The 17,248-nt window shown below is 39.9% G+C and overlaps 2 protein-coding genes across 2 annotated transcripts in view; both read left to right on the top strand.

Annotated features, from left to right (window-relative positions):
* The first annotated feature begins 1,724 nt into the window (after positions 1-1,724).
* On the top strand, positions 1,725-2,858 carry LOC124039813 (phosphatidylserine synthase 1). Its single transcript, XM_046356225.1, has one exon. It carries the CDS (start codon positions 1,752-1,754, stop codon positions 2,841-2,843), a length of 1,092 nt encoding a protein of 363 aa, XP_046212181.1. The 5' UTR covers positions 1,725-1,751; the 3' UTR covers positions 2,844-2,858.
* A 925-nt stretch (positions 2,859-3,783) lies between these two features.
* The window catches only part of LOC124038984 (disks large-associated protein 1-like), a 203,395-nt gene continuing 189,930 nt past the window's right edge, over positions 3,784-17,248 (top strand). The window contains exon 1 of the mRNA XM_046354887.1: positions 3,784-3,942. The gene's annotated coding sequence lies outside the window, so the exon portion shown is untranslated. The remainder of the gene's footprint in view (positions 3,943-17,248) is intronic.

The raw sequence follows: 17,248 nt of genomic DNA, 5'->3' as shown, positions 1-17,248 counted from the left end.
TGAGAGCAGTGCATAAAGTGTCATATGCTGAGGCAGTAAAGAAAGTAGAGAATGGCAGGCAAAGGGTGAAAGGAGCCTTGTGCTTTAGTAAGGCTTGTGCTTTAGTAAGGATGGCTTCTTGGCGTTTATTGCTACGGTCATCAATTGTGCTGCACAGATGGAGAGGAAATCCCAGAAGATTGACTTGGTAGTAACTTCAAAAGATACGTTTTTGGGAATCAGAGATTTTAGTGCAGAAAAACAACAGGGGGTTTTGAGAGAAGGGGTTACAGCCTCCCAGGTGTAGGATCTATTGGGGCCCAAAGTAGTTGGAAGGGGTGGTGGGGTGTGTTGGGGATGGGGAGAGTGGAATATACTCCGAGTACATCAAACATTAGGAACACCTTCCTAATATTGAGTTGCACACCCCCGCTTTTGCTCTCAGAACAGCCTCAATTTGTTGGGGAATGGACTCTACAAGGTTTCAAAAGCTTCCCACAGTTGTGTCAAGTTGGCTGGATGTCGTTTGGGTGGTGGACCATTCTTAATACATATGGGGAAACTGTTGAGCATGAAAAACCCAGTAGCTTTGCAATTCTTGTCACAAACCGGTGCGTCTGGTACATACAACCATACCCCATTCAAAGGCACTTAAATATTTTGTCTTGCCCATTCACCCTTTTGAATGGCACACATACACAATCCATGTCTCAATTGTCTTAAAGCATAGAAATCCTTCTTTAACCTGTCTCCTCCATTTCATCTACACTGATTGAAGTGAATTTAACATCAATAGGGGGCATAGCTTTCACCTGGATTCATCTGGTCAGTCTATGTCATTGAAAGAGCAGGTGTTCTCATTGTTATGTATACTCAGGGTTCGATGGTGGAGCAATTTCCTTTTTTCCCCAATTCCCTTTTTTTGTGATCAAATGTGGATGGTACTTGCCAAACTATGAATGGCAGCAATATCCAAACAAAGTGTCTCGTCTGCCAGAAAACCACACGAAGAAGAAGAAGAACACAAGCGAAATCAAGCAAACACAGTAGTAGGTGATTGATTTTTGAACATATTTCAAAACATGACCGATATTAGTTAGACAAGGACTTTGATAATAATGTTATACAGTAAATACTGAGGGTAATCCTACAGCATAACATCTCTTATGATTAGGCATAAATGAACACATGCATTAAATATTAAAGAATTAGAAGTCTCACTAAAGGCATCAGTCATACAAAAGTTATATTAAAATCTAAACTTGTTCTCTTGCAGATTAGTAACAGTGTCTCCCCCCCATGTTCAAGAATGGTCTTTTCCCCTTTATTCAGATTACAACGTCTCACTTTCGGTTATTTGAAAATGAAATAATATCCAAAATATCGCTTTCATTTAAAAAAGCCATAGAAAGTTGGTTGCAATTTCAGCTTAATCCACCAGAAAGAAAACAGAACAAATAATACAACAAATATTGTGGTTAAACTCAAATATACTAATTGTTTTTTTTTTAAACAATAAAAACAACAACATATCTTTGTAAATTATATCATAAATATGACTGTCTGCACTACTCAAAACTACAACCAACTAATTGCAGCATTACCGCAACAATGGAATAGGCAAATGGAAGGGGGGAACTTGTCTGCTGGCCTTGCATTAAAGACAAAAAATGGCTAACTTAAGGAGTTTGCAAAGCTGTGATTAAGGCAAAGGATGTCTACTTTGAAGAATCTCAAATATAACACTGTTAACATGCACAGTGCTCAGCTTGATGTATTTTGCATTTACAAGAGATGAGACAAACGAAGACGCCAACTTGTGGGTGGGCCTCATCCTGGTCCTCTCCTTCTTCCTGGTCATCAGTGTTCTGGCCTTCCCTAACGGACCATTTACCAGACCACATCCGGCGATATGGCGAATAGTTTTTGGTCTGAGTGTGCTGTACTTCCTGTTCCTGGTGTTCATCATCTTCCTAAACTGGGAGCAGGTGAAGAACGTCATGTACTGGCTGGACCCCAACCTGCGCTACGCCACCCGGGAGGCTGACATCATGGAGTATGCAGTGAACTGTCACGTGATCACCTGGGAGCGAATCCTGAGCCACTTTGACATATTTGCCTTCAGTCACTTCTGGGGCTGGGGCATGAAGGCCCTGCTCATCCGCAGCTACGGCCTCTGTTGGACCATCAGCATCACCTGGGAGCTCACTGAGCTGTTCTTCATGCACCTGCTGCCTAACTTTGCTGAGTGCTGGTGGGACCAGCTGATCCTGGACATACTGTTGTGTAATGGAGGAGGCATCTGGATGGGTATGACTGTCTGTCGCTTCCTGGAGATGAGGACCTACCACTGGGCCTCCATCAAGGACATCCACACCACGACAGGGAAGATCAAACGTGCTGCGCTCCAGTTCACCCCGGCTAGCTGGACCTACGTCCGCTGGTTTGACCCCAAGTCTTCCCTGCAGCGCGTCACCGGGGTCTACCTCTTCATGATCATCTGGCAGCTGACAGAGTTGAACACATTCTTCCTGAAGCACATATTTGTGTTCCCGGCGTGCCACGCCCTCAGCTGGTGTCGGATCCTCTTCATCGGCATCATCACAGCTCCCACCGTGAGGCAGTACTATGCCTACCTCACAGACACACAGTGTAAGCGTGTTGGGACACAGTGCTGGGTGTTTGGGGCCATAGCGTTCCTGGAGGCCTTGGCGTGTATAAAGTTTGGAATGGAGCTGTTCTCCAAGACCCAGGTCCTCTATGTGCTGCTGTGGCTGGTGTGTGTGGCCTTAATCACATTCCTGTGTCTGTATGGGATGGTGTGGTATGCAGAGATCTACGGCCCCAAAGAGAAGGTATGCTGACATACCAGGCTAGATATGAACTACACCTCGTTGACTACAGGATGGTCCTGCTGCAACCATTCTCCATATACATGCACCTTTATTCATCACCCAGGTCGTTTAGAACACATGTCACTGGAACTGTGACTATTCCGGGTCATTTAGAACACATGTCCCTGGAACTGTGACTATCCCAGGTCATTTAGAACACATGTCCCTGGAACTGTGACTATCCCGGGTCATTTAGAACACATGTCCCTGGAACTGTGACTATCCCGGGTCGTTTAGAACACATGTCCCTGGAACTGTGACTATCCCAGGTCGTTTAGAACACATGTCCCCGGAACTGTGACTATCCCAGGTCGTTTAGAACACATGTCCCCGGAACTGTGACATAAGGTGAATGCACCAATTTGTAAGTCGCTCTGGATAAGAGCGTCTGCTAAATGACTTAAATGTAAATGTAAATGTAACATATATTTGGATTGTTTAACACTTTCTTTGCTGACTACATGATTCCATATGTGTTATTTCATAGTTTTGATGTCTTCACTATGATTCTACACTGTAGAAAAATAGTAAAATAAAGAAAAACCCTGGAATGAGTAGGTGTCTAAACTTTTGACAGGTACTGTATGTTCATTAACTGGGAACATGAATTAATGAAAACTGCGAAGCTGGCATCACGATGCATCTTCACACATTTTCTAATTAGGCCTAGCCTACAATTTCGCTGATTGCACATCTGGGATAGTTGAAACCGGTTTTACTTTATCACTACTTATAGTGGGGATGCAATGACAGTGCAAATCAATTGCCTGGTATATACATTAGGCGGCTGGTTCGGTCCCGAGGTGCTGAACTCCAGTCCAGTTTTTCCCCAATGCCGTGCTCAGCCCAAACGCAGTTCCATGAGATCTGTGATGCTGCAGCGGCTCACAGACGGTCAGGTACAGTTAGCCAGTAGCCTACAGACTGGGACTTGACAAACAAACAGTGGAGCTCCTATGTCTCCAGTCGAGATTTCATTAGGAGAAGATAAAGCTAATATTCAAAGGTGGCGAATTGTTTAGGATTATAACCAGGAAGTGCTTGCTGTTTTCTATCAACGCACTTTAAGGTAAATACACAAATTAGACATAATCTGAGTTTGGTTTGTTTCATTGTAAAATATCGTAATAGTTACATTTTTCATTTACTACAATGTATGCAATGTCTGTGATACTATAGAAAGCTGGCGTCTAATTTAGAATACGTCTGGGCTACTTTACTTTATGTTGAATATAAATTAAACACATTTCATCAGATAATGTAATGGGACATTTTCTTTGGTTTATACATATGAAGGAATTGGCCATTTATTATTTGCTAATAGTAACACTGAAACTAAGGGGGGTAAGCAAATATCGCTTGCCATTGATGGTTTGCTTTTTACAGTTATAACCCATGACATGCCGCTTTGTTGATGTCCAGTCCATATTTTAACACCTATAAGTGCATCAACCCTGTTCAAGTAACTGTCAAGCTTATCATTCCGTTGTAGTGCTTGCTTATTGAGTGACATATATTAGCCTATCAAGTGATTGATTCCGTCGGAGGGATCCCCGACGCACCACGATCCGATGTATGAGTGAGCGAGCGCATCGTTATAGGACGGTGAAATAAACAAACATTTGTTCCTGTCGCAAAGAGACGCATTTTAACGAAGCAGCCTACATTTAACATACTGGTTCCGACTTGGGAGGAAATGGGAGACTTGCGGTGAAGAGAAACAACCAATGCTATTGGGATACACATTGGGCTTCAGTGTACTCTATTCTACATCTGAAATTGATTGCTGGTCAAAATAACATCGCCTATGTATCGTCTTTATCGTCGGTTAGCTATGTGATGTTGCTTAATTTAATTTCCTTAATTGAGCAAGTGGCGGTCAAATATAGACTTTTGACTGATGGATTGTAGGGGGCACGCATGCACCAACTGATATTATTAAAGGGGCTATTCCCGTTTACAAGAATTAAAGAGAATTTCGAGAAATTCTCGAGAGGTATCGATTCTCGAGAGACATTACTGTAATGTAAACTCTCACATCTCGAACGCTAGCTCACACACAGTTGCCCCCTATAAGCAGGCAGTGTAAACAGAATTGTCTCGTTGAGTTTAAACATTCATACATACAGTAAATATACTAATAGCTAAATAGCAGAGCAATGTTTTTGAAACAGCTGAAATATCTAGACATTTTCATTACATTTTAGAATTGTTTTATTGAGTTTTCACCTGAAATTGCAGTAACAGCCTGTTAGATTCTGAAATTGTAGCAGTAGTTTAAAAAAAGGGAAGCTCAACTGTGTTTACCCCCCTTGGCTGCCATTGCCCCCCATCCAGGAAAAAAAGCAAGAAGCTAGATAACCTCAACAGGGAAATTAGTTTTTATTCGTTTTTTAATCACTTTGGTGCAATATGTAGTCTATTTTCACAACTCTTAAGCACAAAAATCTAAACAGATCATCAAAATGTCTCAGGTTTCAAAACTCTAAGCACATTTTCACTTGTTCACTGCACCTAATCACTAATCAATTTGGATATACAGTATATTCAATCTGCTTTTCAAAATGCAATATCCACTTTACTTTTGACATGATTTTCTTGTCATTTGTTAACAATGCAATGAACTATCACCTAATCAAACTGCTCAAAACGAATAACTCGCTAACGTATATACAGTTTGATAACTACTGAACACTGTACAATTCTATATTTTCTATGCAATTCTACATAAACCTGTCATTTTGACATCAATCTATGTTGGAAGGTAAAACCAAATCATGTATGAATGTGGCTGTCCTCTGTAGCTCAGTTGGTAGAGCATGGCGCTTGTGACGCCAGGGTAGTGGGTTCAATCCTCGGGACCACCCATACGTAGAATGTATGCACACATGACTGTAAGTCGCTTTGGATAAAAGCGTCTGCTAAATGGCATATATTATTATTATTATATTAAATACTACATCGTCATTTTCCATCAGCTAGTGGGCTTCAATAGGATGAAGTGGAAACAGTCACTCTATGTGCCATCATTTGGAATTATAGTGGAGTGTACAATGCACTGCTGAAATACCTGGGTTGTATATAACAATATATTCTACTCATGATCTGAATTCCATTGATACACTGTCAGCTGATGAATTTCAATGCAGGTAGACAGGCGATACTGTATCAGTTGACAAGTCACATAGAAAAGGCGATCTTGTGCAATGTTTCATTGGGCAGAAATGGCATACATGTTTTTACAGTAGCCAATGGCTTTACAATACTCCTATTTCTAATGATTTGTCCTGCATACAGGTATGTACTGTATAACAATCTGCAATTGGATTTTAAAAAATACGCCTGTCAAGTTATAAAAAAATGCCGTATGGAAAATTATATTTACCACCTACTGTTATTTCTATTGAGCACTTCAAAAATAACAGTTTAGAAATGTTTGTTGTATTTTTTGCTATTGGATTAAATGGTAGTGCAATTGACTAAATGTCCTGGAGCCACTCCTTAGTTTCCCTGGCTGTGTGTTTCGGGTCGTTGTCATGCTGGAAGACCCAGCCACGACCCATCTTCAATGCTCTTACTGAGGGAAGGAGGTTGTTGGCCAAGATCTCGCGATACATGGCCCCATCCATCCTCCCCTCAATACGGTGCAGTCGTCCTGTCCCCTTTGCAGAAAAGCATCCCCAAAGAATGATGTTTTCACCTCCATGCTTCGTGGTTAGGATGGTGTTCTTGGGGTTGTACTCATCCTTCTTCTTCCTCCAAACACGGCGAGTGGAGTTTAGACCAAAAAGATCTATTTTTGTCTCATCAGACCACACGACCTTCTCCCATTCCTCCTCTGGATCATCCAGATGGTCATTGGCAAATTTCAGATGGGCCTGGACATGCGCTGGTTTGAGCAGGGGGACCTTGCGTGCACTGCAGGATTTTAATCCATGACGGCGTAGTGCGTTACTAATGGTTTTCTCTGAGAATGTGGTCCCAGCTCTCTTCAGGTCATTGACCAGGTCCTGCCGTGTAGTTCTGAGCTGATCCCTCACCATCCTCATGATCATTAATGCCCCACGAGGTGAGATTGTGCATGGAGCCCCAGACCGAGGGTGATTGACCGTCATCTTGAACTTCTTACATTTTCTAATACTTGCGCCAGTTGTTGCCTTCTCACCAAGCTGGTTGCCTATTGTCCTGTAGCCCATCCCAGCCTTGTGCAGGTCTACAATTGTATCCCTGATGTCCTTACACAGCTTTCTGGTCTTGGCCATTGTGGAGAGGTTGGAGTCTGTTTGATTGAGTGTTTGGACAAGTGACTTTTATACGGATAACGAGTTCAAACAGGTGCAGTTAATACAGGTAATGAGTGGAGAACAGGAGGGCTTCTTAAAGAAAAACTAACAGGTCTGTGAGAGCCAGAATTCTTACTGGTTGGTAGGTGATCAAATGCTTATGTCATGCAATAAAATGCAAATTAATTACTTAAAAATCATACAATGTGATTTTATGGATTTTTGTTTTAGATTCCGTCTCTCACAATTCAAGTGTACCTATGATAAAAAAAATTACATGCTTTGTAAGTAGGAAAACCTGATAAATCGGCAGTGTATCAAATACTTGTTCTCCCCACTGTATATATCTATATATATGGTGTGTATAACAAGTATAACTGAATTTCAATGTACAGTTGTAGAAATAATAATAGTAGAAATAACAGAGTGATCTATGTCAAGAATACAGCGCTTCAATTTCATGGAAAACTTTAATTTTGCATGAATAACTCAGGGGTGAAAGATGTCTGAAGCCCCAATGAATGCACAATCAAAGGTTCTGAATATAAGATGGGGGGAATTTCAAGTGTTGTCAGATTCAGAGTTTTGGTATAGTTTTCAAAATATACCACTTACTGGACATCTGAAAAATTCACCAAAGTGATTGAAAAACTGTATAAAAAAATGATGGAGCAATTTTTGCATTTACTTCATATAATAACATCCAAGAAATTGATCAAATTAAGCCTAGTTTGTTCCAAGTACGCTTGGGCGATATACCGTTCATACTAGAGGTCGACCGATTATGATTTTTCAACGCCGATGCCGATGCCGATTATTGGAGGGCCCAAAAAACCAGATACCGATTAATTGGCCGATTTAAAAATTATTTTAAAAACAATTTAATTTTTATTTGATTTTTAATAATGACAATTACAACAATACTGAATTAACACTTATTTTAACTTAATATAATACATCAAGAAAATCAATTTAGCCTCAAGTAGATAATGAAACATGTTCAATTTGGTTTAAATAATGCAAAAACAAAGTGTTGGAAAAGAACGAAAAAGTGCAATATTTGCTATGTAAGTTTCATTTCAGTTCCTTGCTTAGAACATGAGAAAATATGAGACGGCAGGTTAGCCTAGTGGTGAGAGAGTTGGACTAGTAACTGGAAGGTTGCAATTTCAAACCCCTGAGCTGACAAGGTACAAATCTGTCATTCTGCCCCTGAACATGCAGTTAACCTGCTGTTTCTAGGCCAGCATTGAAAATAATAATTTGTTCTTAACTGCCTTGCCTAGTTAAATAAAGGTAAAAATTTGAAAGCTGGTGGTTCCTTTTAACATGAGTCTTCAATATTCCCAGGTAAGAAGTTTTAGGTTGTAGTTATTATAGGACTATTTCCCTCTATACCATTTGTATTTCATTAACCTTTGACTATTGGATGTTCTTATAGGCATTTTCGTATTGCCAGTGTAACAGTATAGCTTCTGTCCCTCTCCTCGCTCCTCCCTGGGCTCGAACCAGCAACACAACGACAACAGCCACCACATCGAAGCGTTACCCATGCAGAGCAAGGGAAACAACCACCCCAAGGCTCAGAGAGCGAATTAAGTTTGAAACTCTATTAGCGCACACAAAGAAGAGCTGCTGGCAAAACGCATGAACGTGCTGTTTGAATGAATGTTTACGCGCCTGCTTCTGCCTACCACCGCTCAGTCAGATACTTAGATACTTGTATGCTTGTATGCTAAGTCAGATTATATGCAACACAGGACACGCTAGATAATATCTAGTAATATCATCAACCATGTGTAGTTAACTAGTGATTATGATTGATTGTTTTTTATAAGATAAGTTTAATGCTAGCTAGAAACTTACCTTGGCTTACTGCATTTGCGTAACAGGCAGTCTCCTTGTGGAGTGCAACGAGAGAGAGGCAGGTCGTTATTGCGTTGGACTAGTTAACTGTAAAGTTGCAAGATTGAATCCTCCGAGCTGACAAGGTGAAACTCTGTCTTTCTGCCCCTGAACGAGGCAGTTAACCCACCGTTCCTAGGCCGTGATTAAAAATAAGAATGTGTTCTTAACTGTCTTGCCTAGTTAAATAAAGATTAAATAAAGGTGTAAAAAAAAACTTGTGAAAACTTGAAATCGGCCCATTTTAATCGACCATTCCGATTAATCGGTCGACCTCTAGTTCATACCAAATACCAACGATATGATTTTCAAAACCAGGGGTGCACTGCTTAGAACTACAGGTCAAGTATAACTATAAGAAATCTAAGATGTGTCAAATAAATTATATCCAGTTCAGGGCTCCAGCTATACATTTGGTTTGCTAACTTGCTGCTAAGTGGCTAAATATCAAGATCAAGCTTATTGGTAACAACAGAGACATTGTACACCCCCCCCCTCCCAAAAATAAAATATATATAAAGAAATTGGATACCGCCCAACCTTAATTCCAAGGTAACTTCCAAGGTCACTTTAATACGCTGAAACTGCACTTTTATATTCGTATGAGAGGGTTAAACGTTGATGTTTGATATGCCAACCTTACTAGGTGTGTTATTGTTTTGCAAGCTACATTTAATATGTGTTCGAATGAGAAAATCTCCCAGTGTTTGTGAATCGTTGCAATATTCAAGAGTGTAATATGGTTTGGTTGCATTATTCAAGACTGTAGCTAATATTTTTTAGAGGAAAAGTTGCTCGCATTGTTGAACGATTTCAAAGCTTACTGGCTAGTCTGTGGTTACTGGTAGGGACGTCAGACATTCAGCCTGCTGCACAGTCCCTAACGAAGCTCCGGTTAAATTGTGTTTAGGAACATATTTTAACTCTATCCATGGTTGAAGTAGTAAGAAATAGATGTCATTGTTGAAAAAAAGGTGAAAGTAAATTAAGCACAATCATCTTAATTTGAAATATTGAACTATTTTGACACTGGGAATTATTTTATATAATGATAAATGGCTACCACAGGTTCTCATCTATCGACTGGTTTTATACCCAAATTCCCAAATTGAGTTTTGTCTGTTGGAAGACCGCAAACGGTACCTATCAGTTCCATTGATTTCAATAAAATATTGATGTATGTGATTAATTTGTGCAGGCTATTGATTAAAGTAGAACAAGCGAATCAATTTCAGTCCAAAGTGACTGTTAAAAGTTGGTGCATGTGCAGTTAATAAGGTACTAATTTAGCAAAGTACGAGTAATCTGAACACAAGTGTGACACATTGGTGTGTAGGGAGTAATTTTTATGTATTGGGCTTCAAAATATCTCAACTTATTTCAGCATATTGATTATGAATTTACAGTAAAACAGGTGTTTTGATACTCAGCTATGAATAATAAAAAAATGACAACAGTGTCAGGATTTGGCCAGGGTTGTTCCGGTTTTTGGTCACTAGATGACCCCATTGTGCCTTTTGACCTTTTGTTTTCCCTTGATACCCATTATTATTTGCACCTGTGCCTCGTTTCCCCTGATTGTATTTAAACCCTTTGTTTTCCTCTGTTCTTTGCTCTGTGTTTGTATGTTAGCACCCAGCCCTAGTACTCTGAGAACTCTTGTTGATTCCGGTGGACTCTCTTGTGGAATTCTGTTTTTTGTTCTTGTTTGTTTGTTTTTTTTGAGTATTTTTTGAGGCTTTTTGTGCTTTACCTTCCACCTTGTGGATTTACCTTTTTTGTCTTGGAGGATTACCTTTGTTCTGGTAGGATTCCTTTTGAGGTTGTGGAGTTACATGTTTTCCTGAAGAACTTCACTTTTTACTTCATTAAATACACCGTCTCAAGTACTGCTGTGTCTGCCTCATCTTCTGGGTTCTACCGACTATTCGTGGCTCAGTTGGTTAAGTGACTGTTTCTCACTCCGGAGACCCGGGTTTGTAACCGGGTCCTGACAAACAGGAAGTAGTGATATAAATGTTACTTTTAACATTATTTTCCAACAGGATTCTACTTAATCAGGTAAATACCACTGAATGAGCCAAAAACATGCTCTGATTTATTGATTTTGAGGATATCATGAAAATCGTGAAAATCTGTTTGTCTGGCCTACTACTGGCTTCTGTGATACTAATATTTACATTCAACTTGACACTGCAGAGCAAGAAGGTCACATTGCCAGCCACAACAACTGGTAAAACAAAGATGCAATGCAAATTTAAATGTAAATTGCCTTCGGAAAGTATTCAGACTCCTTGTCTTTTTCCACGTTTTGTTTAGTTTCAGCCTTATTCTAAAATGTATTAAATAAAACAATTTACACACAATATCCCATAATGACAAAGCCAAAACAGGTTTTTACACATTTTTGCAAATGTATTAAAAATAAAAAACAGAAACCTTATTGACATAAGTATTCAGACCCTTTGCTATGAGACTCAAAATTGAGCTCAGGTGTATTCTGTTTCCATTGATCATCCTTGAGATCTTTCTACAACATGATTGGAGTCCACCTGTGGTACATTCATTTGATTGGACATGATTGGACATGATTTGGAAAGACACACACCTGTCTATATAAGGTCCCACAGTTGACAGAGCATGTCAAAAGCAAAAAACCAAGCCATGATGTTGAAGGAATTCTACGTAGAGCTCAGAGACAGGATTCTGTCAAGGCACAGGTCTGTGGAAAGGTACCAAAACATTTCTGCAGCACTGAAGGTAACTAAGATCACAGTGGCCTCCATCCCTCTTAAATTGACGAAGTTTGGAACCACCAAGACTCTTCCTAGAGCTGGCCACAAGGCCAAACGGAGCAATCGGGGAGAAGGGCCGTGATCACGGAAGTGACCAAGAACCCGATGGTCACTCTGACAGCGCTCTAGAGTTCCTCTGTGAAAATAGGAGAACATTCCAGAAGGACAAACATCTCTGCAGAACTCCACCAATTAGGCCTTTATGATAGAAGGGCCAGGCGGAAGCCAGTCCTCAGTAAAAGGCACATAACAGCCCACTTGGAGTTTGCAAAAGGCACCCAAAGACTCTCAAACCATTAGAAGCAAGTTTATCTGGTTTGATGAAAAAAAGACTGAACTCTTTGGCCTGAGTGCCATGCGTCATATCTGGAGGAAACCTGGCAGCATCATGCTGTGGGGATGTTTGTCTGAGGCAGGGACTGGGAGACTAATCAGGATTGAGGCAAAGATGAACAGAGAAAAGTACAGAGAGATCCTTGATGAAAATCTAATCCAGAGCGCTCAGGACCTCAGACTGGAGCGAAGGTTCACCTTCCAACAGGACAACGACCCCAAGCACACAGCCAAGACAACGCAGGAGTGGCATCGGGACAAGTCTCTGAATGTCGTTGAGTGGCCCAGCCAGAGCCAGGACTTGAACCCGATCTAACATCTCGGGAGAGACTTGAAAATAGCTGTGCACCAATGTTCCCAATGCAACCTGACAGAGCTTGAGAGGATCTCCAGCGAGGAATGGGAGAAACTCCCCAAATACAGGTGTATTAACATCACAAAGCTTGGTGTCGTTCCCAAGAAAACCTGATTCTGTTTTTTATTTATTTTTATTTCACCTTTATTTAAATTAACCAGGTAAGCTAGTTGAGAACAAGTTCTCATTTCCAACTGCGACCTGGCCAAGATAAAGCAAAGCAGTGCGACACAAACAACAACACAGAGTTACCCATGGAATAAACAAGCGTACAGTCAATAACACAATAGGAAAAAAAGGAAGTCTATATACAGTGTGTGAAAATGGCGTGAGGAGGTAAGACAGAAAAGTAAATAAAAACAATATGGGGATGAGGTAGGTAGATTGGGTGGGCAATTTACAGATGGGCTGTGTACAGCTGCAGCGATCGGTTACCTGCTCAGATAGCTGATGTTTAAAGTTAGTGAGGGAAATATAAGTCTCCAGCTTCAGCGATTTTTGCAATTCGTTTCACTCATTGGCAGCAGAGAATTGGAAGGAAAGTCGGACAAAGGCCGTGTTGGTTTTGGGGATGACCAGTGAGATATACCTGCTAGATATACCTGCGCGTGCTACGGGTGGGTTTGGTTATCGTGACCAGGTGCTTCAACAAAGTACTGAGTAAAGGGTTTGAATACTTATGTATGCTTAATTTTTTATATAGTGATTTTTTTAAATCAAATTTTTATTTATATATATTTATATAACATTTTTGCTTTGTCATTATGTGGTATTGTGTGTAGATTGATGAGGGGAAAAAACAATTTCCTACATTTTAGAATAAAGTATTGTACTGTCGTGTCTGGACTATCATTAAATGTGGAGACTTATTTATATCAAATCAGTTCTCTAGGTTTAATTAACCTATTTAATCCTGGTTTTAATGAGAGGGAACAGCTCTGGAACTTGGCCTTCTGGGAAATAACTGGAACCGAGAAAAGTAGCAGATCAGTCACAATCACAATAGTGACCGTAAAAAACCGTTTCCAGTTATAAGCCTCTAAAATTTTTACTGAATGATATAACAATGCATTTCCAGCAAAAATTTAAATAATAAAGGGTCTCAATGAAATATGTGCAGTGTCACATGATTAGTGTAAATTGTCACATGACCAGAGCGGTTTACTTCCTGGTTGCACCATGAGAAGACAATGGCTGCATCAAAGCTCCCAAACAAAGGTTAGTGAAGTATGTTAACATTAAGATAGGACAACGGTTTTTAGTACACTTCATCATTAAGGTGTCTAGTATTGATATATGCAAATGCAATTACTCAACTTTGTTCAGTGCCGTTATAGAATGAGTTATCATGTTGACGGCAACAATAGTGACCGGAGGGATAACACAGTGCATCTAGGTATACTCATAGATATACACATACATAGTTCTTGTTCTACCTAACTCTCTACTCTGTTCTATCTTTTAGTTTCACTTTGAGTCAAGTTCTGGATATGTTGGATCTAGGTGACTGCTCAGACAAGGTGTGCAACATTGTAGTTATCCCTCAGAGATTGTGATAGCGATGGGTCAGATATGGACTATGAGGGGGAGACAGGCCATTTGCCAGCCAGGCTGTTGAATGCATATGCTGAACCTATGCAAACTGATCATGACAGGAACAACGTTATCAGTGATGATGACCTACCCCTCACCACCCCACACTCTCTTCCCTGAGACTGGATTGGGTCATGGACCCAGTGTTATTCTTGGTGTTGCAGAGCAATCTCAGGTGCTTTCAAGGTTGCAAGTTCCTTCATGACAACCTCTTCACTTCGCTTGCACTCCTCGATGAAATGGCAAAAAGAGGATATGGGACCTCTGGAACGATGAGGCAAAATCATCGTCCCATTCAAAATGAATGTCCCATTCAAGCCACAGAAGGACTTCATGAAGTTACCCCGGGGAACCGCTGAGGTTCTGACCCAAGGAGACAAGTTGCTGGTCCATTGGAAAGACAACAACATAGTCACAGTGGCAACAAACATGGAGGAGAAATACAGTGAGACCTCTGTCAAGAGATGGAACGAGGAGCGACGTGCATTTGACAAGATCCCACAACCAAAATGCATCAACCGGATACAACGAGCACCTGGGTGGTGTTGATCTTCACAACCTACAGATTTCAAGATTCCATATCTCCATCAGGTCTAAGAAGTGGTGGTGGCCCATCTTTGCATGGTCTCTCAACAGTGCACTCGTAAACAGACATTTATTTGACAGAGATGTTTATGGGAGGGACCATCAACCTGCTCACCTTCTCACGGATAGTGGCACAGTCTCTTATGCAAATGTTTGGCACGAAACCACTGAGGCACAGAAGGAGATCTCTACTGGCTGCTACTGTTGAAGATCAGGCAAGATATAACAAAGCTTCTCACTGACCAATCAACACGATGCACCGGTTCCATAGATGTCGTCATAGTGCGTGTAACAATCTATGCATGTGAGAAATGCAAAGCGTCACTGCACATTGAGTGCTTCAAGATATACCACGGGCAGTAGAAAAGGAGATCAGAGTGAATGAAAAAGGGCTGAAAAAGCCAATTGAAGAAAAATAGAAGTCAATAAAGGGTGAGGAGAAGCAGTACAACGGACTCCAGGAAGAAAAGAAAAGTTGACAAAAAAGGGAAAGTATCAAATTTACTGAAATGTTTCTGGAAAAGAGGATCAATTAATTCAAGACATACTGTGTGACAGTAGGCCTGACTGATCGTAGTTCAAAATAGTGATGCACAAACTAATCGTGCACTTGGTTCTGAAGACTACCTCTATAATATATATATATATATTATATATATATAATATATATATATATATATATATATATATATATATATATATATATATATATATATACTGTATTATACATGTGTATAATATATATATTTATTTTTATTTTGTTCAGTGTGGGCCTCTACTTGAATGCATGTTCTACAGGCTACCTCTATGATATATATATATATATATATATTTGTTTAGTGTGGGCCTCTACTTGAATGCATATTCTACAGGCTACCTCTATCCTAAATGTTACCTTTATGTTCAATGTGAATAAATCACACAACTGCTACACAGTTGTTGGTGAATGTTGCACTAAAATGACACAATGGCAATGTTACAATGGATATTGCACTAAAGTACAAGTTCAAATGTTACAATAAAGTTACAATATTAATGTTTCAGTACATGTTGCACTAAAGTTGTTACAATGTTACAATGTATGTTACAATAAAGTAACAATGTTGAAATGCGTTGGTTGCTGTTGTTTTTTGCTCTCAGTATTCATATCGGTGTTGTATAAGGGTTTTTGATATTTAAAATGGTCACACTAGAATGTGATGGGGCATTCTAGTAGCAATGCAGGGGACTGCCAGTGACAGTTTTACATGTGTTAATAACTGGGCTGGGATATATAAGAATTTTCATGACTGCATAGGAAAAAACATGTTAATTCAGTGTATATCACATTATCCCACCGGTCACAATTGTGACCGACCATAAAACACACCTTTTCACCTACTTTTCCATGAAAAAATAATAATATGATGGATTATTTCAAAGGCTTACTTACTAATGACACAAGATTTGGATATTGTCATGTCAGGGAAAAAGTTGGGATTAAATGGGTTAAACTAATCATGTAAACAATAATTAACTAGGAAGTCGGGGCACCATGGAAAATGTTGACATTTACAGAGTTATAATTTTCAATATCTGATCAGTTACAGTCTTCTATTAATTAATTATTATTACCTCATCAGTTCTCATTACTGAACGTCGCAAACCCATAGCCTAAATCATGAATCAGCAATACACAAATTGGCTTAATTATTTATTTACTACCTAACTAAATAATCACACAGAATTGCATAACAAACAAACAGTAGATATTTGGGTTACTACATGATTCAAAGAAAAAGTCCCTAGCGATATCACGGCTTTGTAGACAAAGTAAAGGGGTGGGGACTGAGAGAGCGGAAAGACAAAATGGATTCACTACACACAGTTGATAATTATATTCATTGAAATGCTAATCCTTTGCACACGAACGGCCAATCATTCCAGAATAATTGCAATGTATATATTTACGCCTGTATGTCATTGTTGTCTTCTGTGTTGGAATTGCTGGTCTGTCTGCTGAAGAGTCAATCATCGACAGAAAGTCGATTGGGTTGTGTTCATAATGGATACGTCATGCGTACCATGTTCTTAGAATAGATGTTTCGGCAGTTGTCTGTATTTTCGTCCTAAATGTACGTAATATTTAGCTGCAGACTAGTAATTCTACGTCTAGGATGCTCTTATTCTGTAGTGATCGATAGTCTCAGAGTTGAACCATTTCCAGCCAGGTAGCCAAAACTACAGCTCTATGGTCTATGGTCTATAGAATTGTAGCCATTCCAACTTGGGGACTCCATCACGGCATTCTCTGACTTAATGTAAATTATGTCGGAAGTGGGTTTTATACCAGGTTTTATACAAGGGTACACGAGTAAAGTGTCCTCGTAGCCTCTTTGCTCCTGGAACGTATCCCTAAAACATATTTATGAGCCCTCTGGTTGATCTATTTCCGACAAACTTTTCCTAACACAGAATGCATGCCTACGATCCAGAATTCCTGACCAATCTCTACGGCTTATAAACTGTGTAAACTACGGTAAAAAA

The sequence above is a fragment of the Oncorhynchus gorbuscha genome, linkage group LG07 (genome assembly GCF_021184085.1).
Source record: "Oncorhynchus gorbuscha isolate QuinsamMale2020 ecotype Even-year linkage group LG07, OgorEven_v1.0, whole genome shotgun sequence".
NCBI classification, from domain to species: Eukaryota; Metazoa; Chordata; class Actinopteri; order Salmoniformes; family Salmonidae; genus Oncorhynchus; species Oncorhynchus gorbuscha.
Note: the sequence above shows the minus strand (reverse complement) of the source record. Positions and strands in the feature narration are given on the sequence as shown.

Excerpts from the sequence above, each read along its gene's own strand:
- LOC124039813 (XM_046356225.1), top strand. The coding sequence starts at position 1,752 with ATGTATTTTGCATTTACAAGAGATGAGACAAACGAAGACGCCAACTTG.